Here is a 23,583-nt window from a genome sequence, read left to right as displayed (position 1 = left end):
AGTAGGAGCTGGATAATAAATACAAAGATTTGTGCTGTAATATGTAATTTCTTTTTGTTTTTATAAAAAAAAAAAATGAATCATTTAGGAACCGATATCGAAGTCACGGTATTGGTATCGATCGGTACGCGATCTGTGCTGCCTGCACGATCCGATATGCGCATGCGCATAAATAGGTAGAAGAAAAACGTGACGGTTTCCCTACACTTGACGGCGAGGCGGCACAGCTGCCGGCATATTTTTGTAGGCTGCATTTTATGTTATTCATTATGCTGTTCACGGCGGGTCTGTTTTATAAAGATATTTAAATTAAGTACTTATTGACACTGATCCAAAACCGCATATCGACGTCTGTGTACTACGCCTTGGCGACATTGTTATTTTTGTGACGTAGTGTGATGTGATTGTGATGTTTTTAAATGTAGCTTACGCTACGCATTACGAGGTGTTTACGCGGTTGCCAATCCAAAATAATAAAGGAGTTGTTACATGTTACATGACCGTACACCATTTTGGTTACATGTGGAATGAAGTCTGAGTCTTTCTGTCACTGCAAACCTTCAGTTTCCTCCACATTCCCTGTCGGTACGCAATCTCTGCTGCCTGCTTGCGCATGCGCATGTCGGATCGTGCAGGCAGCACAGATCGCGTACCCGCAGGTACCGGCATGGAAACATTTTGAACGCTATTCAGCGCTAGACTCGCCTCACAATCGTCTCTTGTGTCTTTTCGGCCTCCAGTCATATTTTGTGATGTTTTTTTTGAAACCCCAGGGATCAGTCGAGCCACTGCGATTCCTTCATCACTCACAGACTCTCTTTCTCTCGTCTCAGGTCTGCTCATAGGATCTGGCTGTGCACTCTACCCATTGGGATGGGACAGTGAGGAGGTACAACAGACCTGCAACAACAGCTCAGACCAGTTTCAACTAGGTAAGCTGTCCACCGGGCAGATCCAGTATGCACACACACCTACAGCCTACGCAACAGCGCCTAAACTACACACTGATGCTTCAACCATGACTGGGTAAATGTGTCCTGTGTTCGCTGAATGTTCTGGTCCCAGAACAGATAACAGATGTATGAGAAAGTTGGAAACTGAGAACATACTTTTATATCTGGCCCTTGACATTCTGCCTTCTTTTTTAAACGCATCAGACACAGCTCTCTGCTGCTGTCATATACTGAGGAGACCTGATCCCTTGGTATTTAAAATGTATGATAAAAAGTCAACACAACCTCCAGTTGCTGTCGATTTCTGAAGTGTTTTATAGCTATAAATATGTGCTGAGCAGGAGCTTGATTGGTGCTCTGTATTCAGCTGGCGTTCTCAGGACTCTTTCATAGACAATAATATGCTACTGTATCAGACACTGGAGGTGCTATTCATACTGCAGCTGCTCTTTTATTTGATGCTAATCAAACAGCGTTCTGATCTTCTACTTAATGTACACAGAGAGATTAATTTGGTGTGATTGTAATATTTTAATTACATGTCAAAGGTACATTTGTGATAGCGCTGTTGAGCCCATAACCTACTTCATCTGTTACACTTAGATCTGCTCTCTCTTTCAATTTACATTGATGTCCAGCATGCTAGAGTCTCTGCCACTTTTATTCCATCTTTTCTACTTTCTTCCTCACACATTAGATAGATAGATAGAGATACTTTATTTATCCCAAAGGAAATTAAGGTGTCCAATAGCTTATACACATCATACATACACATAGGCACACAGACAATATGACACAGACAATATGACATCCACGCACACATACATACTACATACTACGGTGTGGGAAAAGTGTGGAAAAAATGCAGAAAGGTGCAATTGTATCATAGTGCAATCAGTCCAGTCCAGGCTAGTCCAGGGTAGATTATGTGTATGTATAAAGGCACCCAGATGAAGGCATGGTACAAAGGGCAGTGTGCAGAGCAGACTTAAACACTTAAGTCAATCCCCCTCCTCCCCTTCTGTGTAGCATTGAAGAGCGTGATGGCCCTAGGGAAAAAGGACCTGTCAGTTTTGCAGAGACAGGAGCCTACTACTGAACATGCTCTTCTGCTTGGAGAAAGTGGTGTGCAGGGGTTGGCAGTCATTGTCCATTATAGAGAGCAGTCTGCTCAGGGTCCTCTTATCTGCAAGTGATGTCAGTGACTCCAGCTCCATGCCCACCACAGAGCCAGCTTTTCTCACCAGCCTGTCCAGTTGTCCAGCAGAGAGATACGCAGAGCTTCTGTGTGTTCATTGAACCGGATTACTATAATATATCTATTAACTGCTGAGCGAAAAAGGTGCAGCTTGTTACAAGGCAACTAGTCCCCATGAGGGTGTGACATCGAAGCATTAGTTTTTGCCATCAATCGGTGTTAATCCAGGGCACGTTTTGACCTGACAGTGACACTCGTCAGTGATTTGTTTTATGACAATCTGGTCAGTCGTTGGTGAGATATTACTCCGGACAGATGGGTGAAGAAACTCCCTGAAAGACCAACCAAACATCACCCTTCTTTAAAACCATTACCAACAAGGCAAACATAATTGTATTAGTTCTATATATATAAAACAATATATATATATTTCGCCGTTGCCGTGGTCCTGATGCACGCCCTGCTATGCCCTGCTACGCTCTGCAGTGTCCTGCTATGTCCTGTAATGCCCTGCAGTGCCCTGCTATGCCATGAACTACTACAACTACTATTTCTAGTCACTGTTCCATTATCTTTATTGTGACTATTATCGCCACTGTTCATCACACCCCCAACCGGCACCGTCAGACACCGCCTACCAAGAGCCTGGGTCTACCGAGGTTTCTTCCTAAAAGGGAGTTTTCCTCGCCACTGTCGCACTAAATGCTTGCTCTTGGGGGAATTACTGGAATTGTTGGGTCTTTGTAAATTATAGAGTGTGGTATAGACCTACTCTATCTGTAAAGTGTCTTGAGATAACTCTTGTTATGATTTGATACTATAAATAAAATTGAATCGAAGATGAATTGAAGATTATTTATTTATATATATATATATATATATATATATATATATATATATATATATATATATATATATACGGGTGCTGCCATCTTGTAATTTTGGAGCCAGAGTCTGCGCAGTAGTAGTCTATAGCGACGACGTTTCATTTACTGGATTGTTCCAGTGCCGCCGGAAAGTTCCGCTAAATGTCCCTCAGGCTACATTTACATTGCTACGTTTTAGTTTTTAAGCGGAGTTTGAGCCAAAAGCGATCACTGTGTTTTTATCTCCAGTAGAAGAACTGATCTCCGTTTAAACTAACACGCCCAATCCGCATATCTCATCAACATTCTCGTATACTGGGCATGCGCGTGCCGGGGTAAACAGGACGCAGCATGTATACTCTTCCCGATGCTGGTAGTTGCCATGGTAACATTAGTAGCTTAGTCTCAAAGAACGAGACGTCATGACCCAATCAGGCGGCGAAACGGCGTCAGTGTCAATGTTGCCGAAGGTCTCCGTTTGCAGCCGTGGAGACTGCAACACAACCCCGCAGATTCCAAACCAAAACGGGGTCAGAAGTGTTTTTAAATGTCGCCGGTTTAGGAACTCTGAAACGCCTAAACATAGCAAAAGATATTCACTTTTTAAACCAAAACGTAGCAATGTAAATGTAGCCTCATTTTCGTTCGGATATCTCTCACCTTCCGCTTTCTTTGTGTTGGCATTCTAAACTCTGGTCAATTCGGGAAACATCCTCTGAGCTAGAACCGACAATCAAATTATATATATATCCTTTTTTTTGAGTAAAAGTCTCATCACACACTTGACAGCCATTTTAATTCCAGAGCTTGCCTCCCTACGTGCACGTTCCACTAAAACAAGTTCCTTCCCGAGGCTATTTTGCAGAGGCACCGTTGCTCTGTCCGGCGGTTAGCACCGCCCATGACGATTGTGATTGCTTTAAAGAAATGCCAATAAACCAGAACACGTTTTTCTCCCTTCCTGAAATGCTGTGTGGACTAGCCAGACCCTCCTCTGCAGCGCTGTGGAGGAAGGTCTGGCAAAGCGAGACTAGTGCAGTAGTGATCGGGTGGTGGAGCTGTGATATCGAGGTCCCGCCCATACACCCTCTTGACCAATCACAGTCAATCAAAGCTTTAAATCATGATGTTTTAGCCCGTTTTTATCGCATCAAATAACTGATAAAAACCAAACTTATCAGGAAAATGAACACTTGAGCAAACATCAGCGTGATAAGAAGTTCCTAAAATGACAGAAATAATCTTTGGAGAAAAAAATGTTGGCGTCTACTTTAACTTTTTTTACTTTGGCCCATGTTCCATCCGCTAACATGGAGGGGGCGGGATTTATGACCTATACTGCAGCCAGCCACCAGGGGGTGATCAAGATGTTTTGGCTTCACTTATGCATCTACCCATGACACATACAGATTACAGTAGCCAATATGTCAGCAGAAAGATTTGACTGTTCTTGCAGCATTTAAATCTAAACCATATAATCTAAACCACATGTAAGTCAGACAGATATAATTCGGACTGATTTAAATTCCTAAACATATCAGCTTAACTACTGAATAGCCAGCCCTTGTCCCCAGAAGTAATTATGTTGGAAATTAGGTTTTAATTTTGTGATTTCCTCTTTGAAAGAACAGGCTCAGTACATGTAAATTGTTGTTAACAAGTGTGTTTGCATCAGCGTGTTCCGTTGAAGAGGACTGCATCTCACTTATTCTGGTTTCACCTCTTTCTTTCTTCATGACAAGACTGTGATGTTTTCCCATGAGACTGTTCTCATGGCTTTCACGCTTTTCAAATCTCTGTCTCGTAGACATGTGATTAATCATGACAGGCAGTACTTGTTGCAGAACACATCAATTGCATGTTATGTGCAACATGAAAAGGTTGATGAAATAATGATCCAACCTATGTCCACAGAATGAATGCATGAAAAATCCAAGTCTTAGCTTTGACCTGACATGTTCTACTATTCCCACATTATGTTAATAGAAAGAATAGAACTACAGCCACGTTTTCAAAAGAGGGGAAGCTCATTTTCATTTAGTGTGACACTGACACAGAGATAAATTTGCAACAGAAGATGAGACTTGGAGAAATAAGTATTTTCAGTTTTGGCTGCTGAATCAGACGGCTGATATGATTTGATATGATTTGTTAATGAGACGCCTCCTCCTCCTCCCCTTACACGGCTGGTAATTACATAACTACAATCAATCAGACATTCTCCCAAGATGTAATGTTTAAAATGAGAAGTCTTAATGCTCATAACATTTTCCAAATTTAGAATCAAATGTAGGTCCTATCCTTGCTTAATAATGCACATAATGTCCTTTTGAGGATTATAGAAGATGCGTATTAAGGAGGCCCTTTATGTGTTAATTTGTTCTTGCTTTTGGCTTTTGGCTCAGTTCCATCATATTTTGCCACTGGTGTGCTTTCCAAAAATGCATTTGTTTGCAAATGAAGTAAAACTATGTTCCGAGCATTTGCTAACTCTTTTTTAGCCTGGAAAAACCCTGACGAACTTCCGGCAAATTTGAGATTTGCTCTGCAAGTCCGTCTGGCCAAGAGCCCATTCAAGCCCATTTCCAATTTTTCCAAATCGAGGCACCAATCACAACCGTTGAGGCGGGCTTTACACGACGACGATAGCGCAGCGACGGCGAGCAGCTTTTTGTTTACATTCAACATGACGGCCAACGAAGCGCAGCAACCCGTTGATGCCGCTGTTGCTGCTACGTCACCCGAATCGTTGGTCTGATTGGTTGAAGGACTATCCAATTGCGCCCAGAGGCATTTGAGCGGCGTCCGTTGGTGACGCCCCTTTGGAAATGCGCTGCGAATGAAGGTCTTTGGTGTTTTTTGCCCCCAACGGCTCCTTCCAGGCAGCGTGGCAATGGTTATGTTTAGGGTTAAGGTTAGGGTTAGCTGCCTGGAAGGCGCAGTTGGAGGCAAAAAACACCATTGAGCGCGAATGAAGCTTGCCCAGACCCACTCTCAGTTACAACTGAGAAGGGTCTGGTGTCGACCAGGCAAACTCTTTTTCTCAAGAGGAAGGGAAATGCTGTGGCTTGACCTTAGTTCTACCAAGATCTAATAATGTCTGTGATTGGCTTTCTAACGTTGCACGTCGTAGAGACACGCAGGAAAAACTCCACGTTACACAGAGACGGGGCTCACGTCGTAGGAGCTGAAAAATAAAGAAATGGATTTGTGCCGTAATGTGTAATGTTGGAATTTCTTTTTGTTTTATAAAATTGGAATCGTTCAGGAACCGGTATCAAGATCGTGGTATTGGTATCGGTACCGGTATCAAAAATTTTGAATGATACCCAGCCCTAGTATTCCCGAAAAAAGCTCCATAGCCTGATGTTTCTGCCATCTTGCTACAGGGATTCCATGAAAGATCTTGATAAGAGAGAGCTGATTTATTACCCATTATTTGTATAACTTTTGGTTGTATGTATGTAACTGAGCCAGTGTTGTTTTTGGTTGATTTGTTTGTAATCCTTGTTTTATTTGTTGTAAATGTGAAAATTTATAAAACAAATAAATAAAAATGAGTTGGTCCCCGGCCAAAGGCTTATGGGTCCATATGTCATTGAAATCCATTCAAGGGTTTTTGTAGATATCCTGCTGACAGACGGACAGATAAAATACAAAGGTGAAAAAAAAAGAAGATATGCTCCTGAATCCTTTTTGCTTTGTTCTCCAGGTTCCTGCCAGATCGGCTGGGCGTATTACTGCACAGGGGCAGGGGCGGCGGTTGCCATGCTGCTGTGCACCTGGCTGTCATGTTTCGCAGGGAAGAAGCAGAAGCAGTACCCGTACTGAAGGGAGCATCAGAGAGACGGGAACAGGCCCGAGACCTCAGGCGGCGCGATAAAAGGGGACTCTGACTCTGTGGACTCACACTAGTACAGCACATCAGGCACCAAAGACAAGTCCTTATGGTGCTCTGGACGGCATGGTACACAACTCATCTGACAACTGCAGGGACTGTTTCATAATGCAACACACACATACACACACACACACACACACACACACACACACACACACACACGGCTTTGAAAACTGGTTCTTCTCTCATAAGCTGTTCTTAAATGAAAATGTATGGACCAATCCTATTTGTGAAATTGTTTCATTTCTTTAACAAGATGAGTATTCTCTTTCTTTCCTTCTTTTCCCGGTCATTGATGTTTATGTGATGGTGTGCCCTGTGATGATGAGAAAAGTAATGTTGCTTCATTGTTACGTGAAGTGTTTCCGTCTCCTCTTCATGTCTCATCTTTGCCTTAAACACAAACAGAAATGCAATAATCCCTATAATGTAAACCAATCCAACACTGGCTGCCTGCTTCCTCGACCTTTTCCGAACCCCCAAACAAAATCTACGCATAGTTTATTTAACACATACATAAGATATACGTTGTGTATGATAATGTATTTTGTCATATTTAGCACATGTTTTATATTCACTCTTACTTATTCTTTGTCATTCTTTTCGTTTTGTAAATAAATGTTTATTGGAATTCTGGATTTAAAGCGTTGTTTTTTTTCACTGAATACAACCTGAGGTAAACTGAACAGTAGGGTTGGGTGGTAATACGGTAATACGGTATACCGCGGGGTCTTAAAACTAGCAACGGTATCAGTTTCAATACCGTCATTAAAAAAAATGCAATGCACTTATATAGGAGACAAGGATTAAATATTAAATATAATTTATGTAATTATGTGTGGTTGTCATCATGTGACAGTGTGGAGGAGAGAGTAGTTTTTTTGAAAGTTGTTATGTTATTGTTTCAGTATTAGTGTTTGGTATTCAGTTTCTGAACGGTGCACAAGCCAACAGTTTGGTGACGCCGTCTGAGCCTTACGTCATCATTTTTAATTAGTCACGGTAATACCGTATACCGCGGTAAAATAGGGAGGAGGTTTGACGGTATCAAAATTTGGATACTGCCCAACCCTACTGAACAGGCCTCCTCTTACATTCCTAAAAAAGCTATTCTCATGACCTCTTGATCTGGATAGTGTTCACGACATGTGGGAGTCCTTTCGAATAGTTAGAGGATAAGGATGGGCAGTGCTGTGAAGTTACCTTTTCCCTATTATTGATGAAGTAAATCCTGTGACCTCTTGCCAGATTATTTGCCTTCTGGCGATCAGGTTACTCAACTGTAAAGCGTCCCTGTCTTCCAGACAAAGCCTGAGATATAATCATACCCGGGGACATAAAGTCTCTGTGCATTCATCAGCTTAATGTCAAGGAGCACCTCGCAGTTCCTCAACCTGCCTTCACAGTGCGAATAACAATAATGGCGACCTTTTCATAGCAATTACCACAGCTGTATGTGTCATCAGAAGGTGAGACCTGCACTCAGCCTTTCCAGTTACTATTTTTAGTCATTTGCTCCTCTCCGTTTTTTCCCCCCTTTGATTAACAAACAACGCTTCAGAGATTCATCCGAGCTCAAGTATACAAAGTCAGCTCATTTATAATGCAGCTGTTCTCATTAGCATGCCCGTTTTCTCACAATGCATCCCCCCCAGATGACGGCAACCCACCTCTCATTTGAGAACTCTCTCCCTCTCAGTACTTGCTCTGTTTAATATGTTAGCGCGGCTCCTTTTCATTCTTCTCTCTCTGTCTCTCTTTGATCTGCTGTGCTGATTGATTACACCAGTGATTGTTACAGAGTGTCAACCAGATGCCTCATCAGCGGAGGCTGACACATTGGGGTCAGGTTGGAGCGTTTAAAATCAGTACCTGTACCTCAGACTGACAGGGTGTACCGTGCAACCTGAGGTCTTGTTACTTGTAGGCGGCTGATTGTCTTAAAACATGCTAAATGTGTGGTAAGTACAGCTGCTCTCATCAGCTGCTGAGTCAAAGGGATATTACAGCTGCTGGAACTGATTCAAGATGACCAAAGCTGCTGGGAGCACTTCTTTAATACCTTGAGGAACATACAATGATTTATAATCCCTACCATTGTATTGGGATAGAGGCCGAAATCTCTGACAGATTTCAATCAGGAGAGACTTCATTTAGGAGTGAAATATGTTTATTTAACATGGTGCATAATCAGTTGATATGTTAAGAGTCTTTGGCGATTAGACTCCATCGCAACGTTAAATAAATTTAAACGATAAATTTAAAGAGGCCATGGATATACAGGATCATCCCCTCCGATGGAGTCTAGACACTGCTGGTGGTGATAAAGGAGGCCTGAAGATCTGGATGGATGCGATGAGGAGAGGGGCTTCTGATGATGGAGGAAGCCTGGGCGCTGCTGGGAATGATGATGAGAGCTAGGAGGTGAACGGGGTGGAGGAGGGTCGCATCGATTTAGCCTGGAATGACAACTGACAGCAGCAGAGAGGAGAACAGGTTGAAGTATGGCTGCAACAACGCAGTAGCTCCCGGTAATCGTTGCATAATCTGGTTGCTTTAACTGAAAGAGTGAAGGCCCAGTCAGCTCTGAGAGAGAGAAAAAATGTAAAGCATAGAAATCTTACTGAGTGAACATACGTTAAGCTTCATGTGTCAAAACCTGGAAAAATAAAACCCAAACCAAAAATCTGCGAGGGTTAGACACCAACAGAGAAAAATGGGTTTTGTAGTTGGGGTGAACTGACCCTTTACAAGCACCTTTCACACCTACAGGATTTTATGCATTGCATGCAAATGATCAAAGTGCAATTTGCTTTGATTTGATTGTTGGAGTATCACTTGTAATGGGTGGAGCCAAGAAACATAGGAACATTTGCCAACATTTGAAATATAGTCAAAATAACAAAACATGTATTTAAATAGGACTTTGATTGCCTTTTTTTTTTTTTTTACATTCATGGCCATAACATTTATGATTTGGTAAAGACCAGCAGGATTACAGACTATAATTTGATCAGCTACAATGAGACAAACTCAAACAATTTAGCAGCTGGATCGGAAAAGTACAAAAAAAAAAAAAACTTTTAATTTCCTAATTCATTTTCTTAAACCTTGACGGAAAATGCCATGAGGGGAAGAAAACCTAAGGTGAAATCAGCAAAGACAATTGTATTGCGTGAGTTGAAAACAGCGGGGATTATTTAATGAGAAAAGCACTGAATTACCTTCAGATAGTTCAACCTGGGCAGACAGATACTTTCACATCAATTCATTATTTGTAATTGTGTTTCTCCCCCCCCCCCCCAACAGTACCCTAGTGAGATAATTACTGCCCTTAAAAGCAACTCTGCTTAAAAAAGGTTTTGTGCTACTACAACCCCAATCTCCATAAATATATTTCACAATTGATATTGCTGCAGGATAGTAAGATAGTGAGCCATAACTGCAGTCATATAGAGCCTTTATAGCAAATTCGTGATCTGTCACTCCTCAGCAGCAGTTATTTTGTTGTGTAATAAATGTGAATATACTGGCAGTGGAGTAATTAACTGTTATATGTACAGTGCTGCTCATGAGTTAAAGAACCCATGCTAAAGTTGACTAAAAAGAGGAATAAAATTTTTTTTTTTTTAAAAATCATCTTTTATAAATTGATCTTAATGCCTTAATTAAAAAAAATTGGAAAATCCAACCTTTGAGAACAGCAATTTGCTTTGTGAATGAATAATGTATCATAAATAAATGTTCTTCCTTAAAATACAGGGGGCATAAGTATACATACCTCTATGTTAAATTCCCATAGAGGCAGGCCGATTTTTATTTTTAAAGGCCAGTTATTTCATGGATCCAGGATACTATGCATCCTGATAAAGTTCCCTTGGCCTTTGGAATTAAAATAGCCCCACATCATCACATACCCTTCACCATACCTAGAGATTGGCATGGGGTACTTTCCATGAAATCATCTCTCAATGCAAATCAAACCAGCTATTAGGCTAACTGAAATAAAACCATGCCAATCTCTAGGTATGGTGAAGGGTATGTGATGATGTGGGGCTATTTTAATTCCAAAGGCCAAGGGAACTTTATCAGGATGCATAGTATCCTGGATGATCCACGAAATAACTGACCTTTAAAAATCAAAATCTTCCTGCCTCTATGTAACATAGGGGTGTACTTACTTATGCCCCCTGTATTTTAAGGAAGAACATTTATTTAGTTACGATGCATTATTCATTCACAAAGAAAATTGGTGTCCTTAAAGGTTGGATTTTTCCAATTTTTTTAAGGCATTAAGATCAATTTCCAAAATATGATTTTTGTATTCCTCTTTTTAGTCAACTTTAGCATGGGTTCCTAAACTCATGAACAGCACTGTAGGCTCAGTCCTTGCCAGCGACCAGAGTTCGAATCCAACCCGAGGCCCTTTGCTGCATGTCATCCCCCCTCTCTCTCCCCCCCAATTTTCTGTCCCTCTTCAGCTATAACTGTAATATGAAAAAGAAATCCAAGTACTAAAGTATACGCAGCACAATAACTACTGTAACACAGGTGTTTCACATTAACTAGAATGCAAACAATCAGTGTGCCCAGAAAGTAGAGTCGTTTAGGCCAACATTCTTTAAAGTCTCTCAATATTATTGTTTTAAAATGAAACTCCACCCACATATTCTGTTCTGCGTTTCCTACTGTGCTTTACAAGTCCCCACTGTACTTAAAGGTGTATGTTAATTATTGTGTTTATATGGACAGGGAAATGGGAATTCATGATAACATACATCAGGAAACCTACATCAACATGGAGGATCAGAGGCTGTTACTCACAGCTCACAGACAGGGAGGGATATACTGTATGGATCACAGCTCAAATTCACTTCACTAGTTCACCTACAGGGAAACAATGGAGGCAGCAGTTAGTAGAGTTCTAAATTAGCAGTTTGATTGAACTCAAGAAAAGATCATCCTCATACTGAGGGGACGCATTTTAATAAGACAAAATGTCAGTCGCCTCAATATTACTGTAATAGTGCCACTGTTTACCTGTTAAAGGCCACGCACACAGGTGTTTCCAATTCTGGCTGATTACATCTTCAAGGAAGGTGGAGCTATGCTGGGGACTCCTAATAGGCTTTTTTCATAGCAGCAGTTTTGATTTGTCATAGTAGGAAAAGCACAGGTGATGATAATAACTTTAACGATGAGTTCAATTCAAGTGTCCCAGTAAGCCATGATATTGTGACAGGGAGCCAGCATGCACTGTTACAGGTTACAGGGAATGGAGGACCCAAATGCAGAGAGCAGGCGGAAGTTTGTTGCTTGAGGATTTATTTCACAAACAAAAACGAAGCACATACCAAAAGAGTCCAGAATGCAACAGACAACAACTAATTCCAGAACAAACAGAACAGGATCTCAAAACCTGGAACACAGAGACAAAAGGTAGACTCCATGAATGAACACACTAACAGAAACGCAATACAATGATCTAACAAAAGACAGGGGGAACACAAAGACTAAATACAGAGGGTAACGAGGTAACAACAGACAGGTGACACAAGGGCTGGGAAACAGGTGAAACACATTAGGGCTGGGCAGAACAATCAAAAAAGGCGGGAAAACACAAGGGAGGAAGTAAAACCAGACAAGACAAGACAGAAAACCAGATTACCAAAATAAAACAGGAAACAGAAACATACACAACCATAACATGCACAATACTAGAACAAGTGGAACCAGCCCCCCTAAATTTCATCTCAGCACCCCTAAAAATTATAATAATAAAAAACACATACATTTTTTAAATATTTTTTTAAATCAATTTTAGTGCTTCAAGTTAGAGTTAGTGAACTTGTCTGTGTGACAGAGGGCAAACAATTACAGGTTCAAGGAAACCTGTGTCGCTGTTGCCAATGCTATGCACCTGTAACCCAGTCAAGGACATTTTTATTTATTTATTGTTTACACCTCATTATCATTTCGTTTGATTCTGGTAGTCCATAAAGGAACTATCGTATATTTTTTATATGTTCAATATTTTTCACTTATCCACTGATTTAGCAGGGGGGGGTTAAAACTTTTGCAAGGCACTGTATGTATCCGTGTCACATTCTCATTAGGGGGCTGAGCCCCCCTAAAGGTCTGATCCTAAAATCGCCCCTGACTATAACCCTGAAACCAGATGGAATGCAGCCATCATTCTTTTCTTTTCTTTTTTTTAAACCTGTGGTTTTCCTACTGTGACATGTCAAAATGTCTTGTGTGGACAAGGCCTATGATAAAGGTGTAATTTTTTCCCCACCCTAACATGTGCAACAAAGCTTACAAAATAGTGCCAGAGATGTCAACCAAGCGTTGTCTGTGCATGCTCAGTCACCATGATGCTCACACAGTCCTGAGAAAAGGTCTGATCAGCATGAGCAATTACAAGCACCTGTGTGGGATTAACATAGGTGGGCACAGCCTTAAAAGTAAAGGGGGATTATCAAAAATCTGACAAATTAGGGACAATTTGAGGATGTAGCATAATGTTGTAAGTTGCTTGCATGCAAGATGATAGCTCCTCACTGATTTCTATTTTATTATCTTTTTTTAATGTTATTTATAGGCAAGTATGTAAACCTATGCCACACACCACAACATTTATAGCCTAATAATTTGCAATACCTGTCCCTAGATGGATCTTTAAAATACATAAAACTCAACAATAAATACATAAAAGACAGAACAAAACACAAACTCAACGATAGATACGTAACTAGCCGAGACTAGGGGCCTAGGGGTCTAACCGTTAGCATGCTAGCTCGTTCTCAACACTGCTACAACACACACAAATTCACCCTAATCTACAAAATAAATTGTATAGAACTACTTACATGTCCCTGTTCTGCAGGTATTCCACACAAAGTTGGAAGTGCGCCCTCATTTAGAAGAAGTCTCCCTGCTAATTCTGCCTTGTACAGGCCAAAGTTGCAGAAACAGCTAGCTAGCTGATGTAATCCTTACCTAGCTACTGCGCATGTGCGACTGACAACAAAGATGTTACAGAAGTTGAGAGGTCTCACTGTAGCTAAAACAGAGACCTGACACAGGGTGAAAAGAGGAGCTGCAACAATGTGCACTACAACAAAAATATGGTGTTTTTTGAAAATTAAACCATGTAAACCTATTCTGATACAACCTCAAATTACAATTATGAACCTGAAAATGAGCATAATATGGCCACTTTAAATTGCAAAACTCAGAACTCAACAAGAAAATACATACAAAACAATGCAAGACAGACTAATATCTATGTATGTACAGGACAGACGTCTACTTCTGTGTTGCCTTCTAAAGTTTTAAGCATGTTGCCCTGTGACTAGACCCAATTAGATGTCTCAGCAGTTGTTTTCTATTTTTCTATCAGCTTTCAAAAGCTAATTCGAGCTACCTTCTCAGACATCAGAAATAAACCTATGGGCTATGTGTCTGGACCAGTTCATCAATAACAGATGTCAATTTTTCATGATAGAGAAGTAATAAACATCCAAATCCCAAATGGCCTCCATGTTCCCTTACTCCTCCTCTTCACCACTTCATTCCATTGTCTCCTCCAGTTGTTTCCTAGCAAGAGAAGAGTGGCGCTGAGGGATGGATGGGAGGAAAGAAGCAAGAGTGAAAAGGCTTTGGTATCCTCCCACAGATGTCTTCCCTGTGTGCAGCTAGCGTCAATGAAAAACTCTAGAAAGCAGGCTGGCATGGCCTTTCAAGCCACTTCAGTTAAAGTTAAAACGCATGCAGTAGCTTTTTTTTTCCAAGCCTGGGTGAGACCTAAAGACACAAAGTAACGAGAACTGAAATCATACCTCTGGGCACAGTCTTAAAGAAAAAACAAACATTGTGAGCTTCTCAAAGCTTGCAGAGATGGCACAGTTTCCATTCAGTGCTGAATGGAGTCCCTGAAATGAGTTCTGTAGCACTATAGTTTAAAAAAAAAATAAAAAATAAAATAAAAAGCTTTGCAGCCTTCTCTTTTCTCCGGGAACATAAACCCCTATAGAGCATGAACATGACAGACAATTAAGAGAGTGTATATATTCCAGGACCCTATGGAAGACCTACTGTAGTGTGAGATATATGCAGAGAAGATGCAAGAGCAGCATTCTGAGTTCCTATCTAATAATTGCGACAACACCAACGTTACTGTTCAGTGTAATCATCTCTGCTATCAAGCCTCTGCCAAACACGATCCTCCCAGCAGAAACATGCTGATTCTTTTATCCTTTACCAAAAGCTTGTGAGCAATGGTTTGCAAATCTGCTGCTGTTTTAAACTTATTTTCCTATCACGTTTTTAAAGAGAGGTTAGTCATATGAAGTTCATCACCTGTCCCCAAAATGTTGACCCAGCTGAGCTCTTCAGAGAGATCTTTGATACATTTAATCGCAGCATCTTATCAGTCCTTAACAGCTCTCTGGCCACTAGTATTATCATATCCAGGTTCAAGCTAACAGTAGTTCAGCTCCTATTTAATAATCCAGCCTTGATCCCGTAATCCTCAGTAACTATGGACCGAAAATTTAAACTGCTGTTTTTGAAAAGTTACTTTAACCCAACAGATACCGAGACCTGTTAAACTAAGACAGCCCATCACGAAGTAAGTCACAGTCCTTGTTTAACTGCAGGTGAAGATCCCTCCACGGGTATTTCTAATTGTGATAAACCCACTGCACGCTAATGTCCAGCACTCAATAGCATAGCATGGCATTTAAAGAGCTAAATATGTTTTTCTCAAGAACAAGTGGACACCGCAACAAGACATTTCCAGAGGTAAAATACTGTATGTTCTGCTTTACCGGTACCCCGAGGTTTTGAGGTAACTTCTTCTAGTACTTTTTGTGTCCCTGTGACATTTTCCTCTGGCATCTAACATTTTCCTGTGGGACTGAGAGATTTGTTTGGAATTTTGGGACATCTACCACAGGAATGTAGCTCAGGTTCTCTTGTTCTGCATGTGGTACGGTCCTGTGTTAAATGGGTCAGGGTACACCTAGATGTATCAAAAATACCTCTCAAGTCTCTGTACTGGAGTATTGGAATATATATCACATGAACACAAAACGTACCATAGGAATTATAGTACATGGAGTACCAGCGTATGACATGTTATCACAGGGAATATGGTAACTCACTGTCAGAAATGAATGTCTTGTCTATTTTTAAGGATTTGTTCAATTTTTTCAGTCTTATGTCTCTTTTGTAAACAGTTAGAGAAGCAGTACATAATATGTATGTTATGTATTATGTAGAAAACTGCAGGTCCGCTGTAACTCTCAGTTCTTTTAAATCAAGACTGAAGACTTTTCTTTTTGATGCTGCCTTTCTTTAAAAAAAGCGTGGTCACGGAAGGCTTGTATCATGTGGACGCGCTGACAGTTTTGTTGTCATTACTTAGAATGCATCATGGGTGCGGCAGAAACTACGCACTATAGCTTTAATGTTTTATTGAAAGCACTTTGAATTGCCTTGTTGCTGAAATGTGCTATACAAGTAAAGCTGCCTTGCCTTGCTTATGTTTACCTCATCATCCCTCAAATAATTCAGAGGCCTCCTTCTTTAACAACAGTCCAATATCCAACCCACACAGGTCCAGACTTTGATGCATTCCAGTAAGGATTAAAGCGGTTTAACTAGAGCTTTATTAGGTAACTGATGATCATATTGTTTGGTCTTTTCCTCCTTCCTGTAGGTGTGGTACAGTACATGTGCTGCTGAACTCTCTCAAACTGCTGTAGAAGCTGTAACCTGCTAATATGGTGATGTCATCATATCTGTGAATACATAATACATCTGGCAGGTCTCCTGTGCATTAGTAAACTGTAACTGTTGTCTCTAAAAACGTAATAACTAAATAAATTAAAAGGAGAAAAGGCAGCCTGATACATCCCCAAAGCCTGTGAAGGATAAACCGATTAACAGCTCTGAAGACAGTGAACTGAAACAGAGGGACAAGGTGAAAGTGTCCGAGATAATTACGTAGGGATCAACATATGCTCTCGGGTTAAGAATGGTGATAAAACCTCTGTTATAACTTTGGATCGTTCCACAAAGTGACTTTCACCATCCACAAGGCAGCTCCACTGACACGGCACAATTGATTACAGTTTTGTTTCTTTGATGTCCATCTTTAATAGCCTGATTATTCCTTTTCCAATTATTTGAATCGCTGAACAATTTCAAGATGTGATCCAGTGGTTTGGAACCAGGCTACATCTTTAATGTTACCTCAATGAGCTGGCTCTTTATATCAATGGCATAACTGAACACAATTGTTGCTCTATATAATTTTAGTTATGTAATTTCTCACAGGATACATACATACATTTGAAAATTTAGCATTGACATCTTAATTTACCTTATACACTTAAATGTGTCACCTAGGCAACGAGATATTATCCCATATCCTACATAGTTATTTTAATGGGCCTCTGATGGACTTAAGTATTCACCTTCTCAGGCAGTGGATTTCCAACCGTCCCCATTAAGGACCATTTGATGGCTTTCAATAAAATTGAACCTTCTCTTAGAAATTAGATTGGCAAGACATCAAGATTTTTTTACATTAAGAGTAGTCTCGCATTGCTAAACCTTCCTCCACAGTGCTGCGGAGGAGGGTCTGGCTAGTCCACACAGCATTCCGGGATGAGAGAAAAACGTGCTCTGGTTTATTGGCATTTCTTTAAACCAATCACAATCGCCTTGGGTGGTGCTAAACGTGGAGCGGAGCCACGGTGCCTCTGCAAAATAGCCTCGGGAAGGAATTTGTTTTGGTGGAACGTGTACGTTCAAAGTTTGTTTTAGTTGTGCAACAGAAAACTCAGATTGGACAGATAGTCTAGCTAGCTGTCTGGATTTACCCTGCAGAGATCTGAGGAGCAGTTAACCATAGTCCTCAGAAATCCACCGGAGTTTAGAACGCCAACACAAAGAAAGTGGAAGGAAACAGGACATCTGAAAACGGACATCCAAAAAGAGTGACATCTGGCTGAATGTCCGGCAGAACGAGAGCAATCCCGGAAGTGGAACGTCGTGGATATAGACTATGTTAAGAGATGTAAATAATAACAGATTTTATGACACAGGCAACTGCTGCAAGTCATCCCCACGTCATCAGCAAAAACAGTTAATTTTAGTACATTTGATACTTTACAAATGTCATTTAGGTAGAGGATAAACAGTTTCGGGCCTAATACTGACCCCTGTGGAATGCCACAGGAAGTACTAAGGCTCACTGACCGGTGATTACCCATTTGAACAAACTGACTCATGTTTTTTTATCCCCCTCTTATAGCCCCACCTCTGATGCCATACCATTTTTTTTAACAGGATTTCATGATCAACAGTATCAAATGCTTTTTTTAGATAAATGAAAATCCCCACTACATAGTTTTTGTTTTCAATACAATTTGTTAATCTTTCTACTAACTCAGTGCCATAGACGTTGATCTACCAGATCTGAATCCATACTGACTGTCCATTGGTAAATTGTTTTTATCAATGAAATTATCTAGCCTTGTGATAAATAGTTTTTCAAGTATTTTTGAGAACTGAGAAAGCAAGGATACCGGTCTATAGTTATTGAAAATATGTGAGTCACCAGATTTATACAATGGGATGACTTTAGCTACTTTCATCTTCGTCGTCAGGAAATACTCCAGTTTTAAATGATAAATTATCATTTGATTAATCAAGTCATCAGAAAAGAAATGATTTTGCTTTATTAAAGAGCATTAATATACATAAGAGAAAATAAGACAGGTCTCTTAAAATCAACAACTAAGTTAATCAGCTAACCAGCTCTGTGTCACCGCAGTGTGGGCAGTGTGGTTCATCCACCAGACGGGCAACTCTGAACATAACTAGCAATCATATTAATTTACGCTAAATGCTAACGTTAACACTATGTCGGGTCCGCTCCGTGGACTTGAAATGATCCCAAACTTTGGACACTTTCTGTCAGTTTCTCTGGCCTGTCTCTTCTCTTGGCGCCTTGCTGTTTTCTCTCTCTTCCCCGTTTTGCATTCCACATTGTGTGACATTATTATGTTATAATTATCTGTGCAAAACACAGTGAGCACTGGTGGCAGCAAGGCAGATGCTGGCTGCCATAAAACACCAACAAGAAGAAGACAATGGACTGCATATAGTTTTATGGATTAAACAAAGCTTTGATGCAAAGAATTTGCATCAATTTACTTGAGTTACCCAAGGAACCGCTCCAGCCCTAGCTGAATGTAGAAGATGTGATGATATCTTTAAAACTGGCTTATGTCAAACAAATATGAATAAACAAGTCTTAGAAATCACTCTGAACGTCAAGGAGACCCGCATGGGGGCCCGACCCCAGGATTGAGAAACCTCTACACTAAAGGTTCTTAATGTCATTCAGTTTTAATTTGTATTGCCCCACAGCTGCTTAATGTCAGTCATCTGTCAACACATATTAGAAGAGAAGTGTCACACCATCTGACAAGTACCATATGTTATGATTTTGCATTTAAATGCTCTCTCAGCACCACAAACAGCTACAGAAATGCCCGTTTTTGGCAAAACATGATCTTTATCTACAAATTAAATGTTTTGTTAATTTGTGATTAAAGCTCTCTCTCTCTCTCTCTGTCTCACACACACACACACACACACACACGCACGCATGCACGCACATACACACTTGCACAACTTCCTTTGGATTCTATATTTAATAACCAGTAATGAATGATTCGATAGGCCTATAGTTTGACATGTGAAAGAGCACACTCAAACAAACAGCCCGACAGTGGTTCCTAGAGTCTCTAAAAGTAAAATGGGAGCCAGAGCCTTCAGCTACCAGGCTCCTCTCCTGTGGAACCAGCTCCCAGTCTGGGTTCGGGGGGCAGACCCTCACCACATTTAAGAGTAAACTTAAAACTCTCCTCTTTGATAAAGCTTATAGTTAGGGAGTGAGGAATTGCAGCGTCCGCCTAACCCGGCCCACCTGCTCTCTTCATAGTCGTCAGATTAATTTACCATATAATCAATAATATAATAAAAATAGAGGGAGGCAGGCCAATACAGCCTGATCCGGTTGGGGAGAGTTCTAGCCCGACCAGGCTCCTCTCCTTAACCTGTCTCTCTTAATTATGCTGTTATAGTTTTATACTGCTGGGGGACTTCTTTTGACACACTGAGCTTCTCTCTCCTCTCTCTTATCATTTGTGTGTCCCAGAAATGCTTGTTACTAACCTAACTCTGGGGAGCTTATTCTAAGATGACCAGATTTCTGAGACAAAATCTTGGGACATTTTCAGCTCAGAATTGTTAATACCTCCCAATAAGGTAATGTTTTTATCTTTGTAAAACTTAAAACGGGGACACTGCCCCAGGGGCATCACTGAAGAAAATGTTGTCTATTTTAACGTTTAAATGCCTCAATCTGGTGCACTTTGAAAAGAAATTCAGAGGTTAGACTTGATTATTGTTATCTATGGATGGAAATATTTGTGCTGTAGCCTGAACTATTTTGCACTTCAGAATTATAACCATGCACACACAGGTGGAATAGTTTTTTCTTCATATTTTTCCATTAATGTCACTAGGAAGCATACCAGTAGAAATATATATTCATATTTGTAAGTGGATAAGTAAGTGGGATTATCTGGAATCTGGCAATATAATAACCATTATGGTGGGATACACTGGCTAAGCAATTAACAAAAATGTCTGTGCTTACATAAATAGTTTACATGAGAATACATTATAATTTTGGCCCTTTGGCTGAGTCTCTATCTGTCAGAGGGAGAGCAGGAGTGCGGTTGTGAAGAAGTTGGTAATTTCATGGCGCAGATTAACACTTTTGCATGCACTATATCCATGTCACATTCTCATTAGGGGCTGAGCTCCCCTAAAGGTCTGATCCTAGAATCGCCCCTGCTGCTACTTCATACTTGTACTCCACTACTCCTCAGAGGGAAATGTTGTAATGTTTACTGCACTACATTTATCTGACAGCTTTTGCTTTATTGCTTCACGCTGGTCTTGTTTCTGCAACAGCTCATTGAGTTTCAGATACAATTAAAACTATTGAGGAAATATTTTCCTTTGACATTGGTCCAGTATTAAATGAGATCGCTGCAGTTGGCAACGGTGAAACAAGCTACAATGTAAGTTAATAGGATGTCAATTGTCCAGCTTGTATTTACGTTCATAAAAGTGCTTGTTTTGCCACTGACAGGCTCAGATTAATATTCTAAGTGTCTGACAACATTATGGAAAAAAAAAATTCTAAGGAGGTCGATCTTTCTGTTAAAGAGTAAGATACTTTTTTAAAACAAAAAAAAGTCCATGAAATTGCGTTCGCTAAACCCACCAGACTCCATGTAAATAAACAGTAATTTTAGCATTGTAAAATGGGTATTCTAGAACATCTCTGAGCTCTGAGGCTTGCTCTGGCTGTCTTGAGCCTGTGCGTGTAGGGTGCACCAGTATTTCATTCCAATTTCAGGTCTGTCAGTCACAGTGAAAACCGGGGACATTTCCGGGGACAGCTCCAGCCGGGGACGTCTGGTCACCCTAGCTTATTCCCCGGAGTCCTTACGTTTTTGTTTTTGCCCAACATATTTCCTTGGATTAGGGCGGCACCAAAATCTGATGCGTCCTGCTGCATCCTGCTACGTCCTGCTATGCTCTGCGCTGCTCTCCAGTGTCCTGCTATGTCCTGCTATGCTCAGCTGTGCCATGCTACATCCTGTAACGCCCTGCAGTGGCCTGCTATGCCATGAACTACAACAACTACTATTTCTAGTCACTGTTCCATTATCTTTACTGTGACTATTATTGCCACTGTTCATCACACCCCCAACCGGCACCGTCAGACACCACCTACCAAGAGCCTGGGTCTGTCCGATGTTTCTCCTTAAAAGGAAGTTTTTCCTCGCCACTGTCGCACTAAATGCTTGCTCTTAGGGGAATTACTGGAATTGTTGGGTCTTTGTAAATTATAGTGTGGTATAGACCTACTCTATCTGTAAAGTGTCCTGAGATAACTTTTGTTATGATTTGATACTATAAATAAAATTGAATTGAAATTGAATTGAATTGAATTATTGTACTTTAGCCCATTATACAAACAAACACTTTGTTACACTTCACAGAAGACGATGCTCAACTGCTATTTGGGGTTAAAAATGTAGGCCTAGTTTAGAAACTATAGATGTAGGGCACGGAAAATGCTTTCACTCTCAGTTTATCGAGGTTTTATTTGTAGAACAGAGTTTACTGATCCTTTAAAACTTGAATAGGTAAAATCAAATGTCGAATTTCAAGTCGATGAAATTGTATGAGGGTCTTCCCAATAACAATGTGTATTTATATGTGTATATATTTTTTAATATGTTTTCTTTATTCTAAAACTACAATTATTTGTGTGTAGGACTTGTGATTTTACCTTGTGAAAATCCCCAGCTGGAGTTTGCAGTGATTTACATTCGAATTAGATTATATAATGTGAAGTGAAGAGCTCACTGCTGTCTTGTCTTCTTAGGAATGGTTCACACAAACTGTATGAAAATACAGTCACCATCGCTTAACTGAGGGTTGTACAGGGCTTCTTCCCAAACCAGCGGGTTAGGGATTTGAACCTACTGTCCGGCTGTTCTGTGTGGAGTTTGCATGTTCTTCCAGTGTGGGCGACTATTCATGTTCTTCCTCCCACAGTCCAAAGACATGCAGGTAAGGTTACCTCGGAATTAACGCTATAAATTGCAGTGAAGGGTTATGTGTCAGCTCTAGGATTGATTGGCGACATGCATGTCCAGGGTGTACCCCGCCTCTCGCCCGATGATCAGCTTGGATCGGTTCCAGCCCCCTTTAAAGAGTTAATTGATGGATCTTTTCCGCTCCAAAAAAATAAACCAAAAAAATGTCCATCACATTTCCAAAACGAAGTGCAGCATAATCCAGTGAGCTGTACACAAACTGTTGCTCCATGCACAATATTTACCTCATTGTTGCCTTTATTTTCCTCCTGTGGAAAATGATTGGCTGAGAGGGCTGCAGAGGACTGCCAGAGAGCACGCAGAAACGCAGGAGGCAATGAGGCAAAAATTAGACATTTGACATGCTACAGTTTGGCTAAGCATTGAATGCGACAGAAGATGATTCTTGGTCCATATTATACCAGTGTGTTTTCAAGTTTCAGCTCCTTAACTGCAAAACACGTACACTTCACATTTGTGCAGAACGTCAGTCTTGCATTATTTTTTTGTCAGTTTTTCATTATCGTTGCACTGTGATACAGTCAAACACATCTTCTCATAATGTGACATCTTACGGATGTGAACAGACTTGTGCCAGATGAGGAAGCACTCTTCTGTACCATCTCCACCACCGATTGTGTTACCCCAGCAACTCCACTTGTTGTCAGAGTGGTAGATTGTTTTTAACTGCAAGTTTCATCTTTAATCTATCTAAAGCTGTTTAAAAACATTATCGCCCGAACAGGGACTTGAACCCTGGACCCTCAGATTAAAAGTCTGATGCTCTACCGACTGAGCTATCCGGGCTCTGGCAGAGTACAAACGTAGGACTGTTAAAACTTGTCTGTCCACACGTCTATTTTGTAATTATGATTTAATAATTCCGACCGGGATC

The 23,583-nt window shown here is 40.7% G+C and overlaps 1 protein-coding gene and 1 non-coding gene across 2 annotated transcripts in view; one reads left to right on the top strand and one right to left on the bottom strand.

Moving 5' to 3' along the window:
- LOC116048390 (LHFPL tetraspan subfamily member 6 protein) overlaps positions 1 to 7,271 on the top strand; it is a 60,391-nt gene extending 53,120 nt beyond the window's left edge. The window contains exons 3-4 of the mRNA XM_031297492.2: positions 834 to 932; positions 6,730 to 7,271. Of these exons, the coding sequence (XP_031153352.1) occupies positions 834 to 932; positions 6,730 to 6,848 (218 nt within the window). The 3' untranslated portion in view covers positions 6,849 to 7,271. The remainder of the gene's footprint in view (positions 1 to 833; positions 933 to 6,729) is intronic.
- Positions 7,272 to 23,422: 16,151 nt separating this feature from the next.
- trnak-uuu lies at positions 23,423 to 23,495 on the bottom strand. Its single transcript has one exon. It is a non-coding gene; the product is annotated as a tRNA-Lys (tRNA).
- Between the last annotated feature and the right edge of the window lie 88 nt (positions 23,496 to 23,583).

This window comes from Sander lucioperca, chromosome 5 (genome assembly GCF_008315115.2).
Source record: "Sander lucioperca isolate FBNREF2018 chromosome 5, SLUC_FBN_1.2, whole genome shotgun sequence".
Lineage (NCBI taxonomy): Eukaryota > Metazoa > Chordata > Actinopteri > Perciformes > Percidae > Sander > Sander lucioperca.
This window is presented reverse-complemented; position numbering and strand designations above follow the sequence as displayed.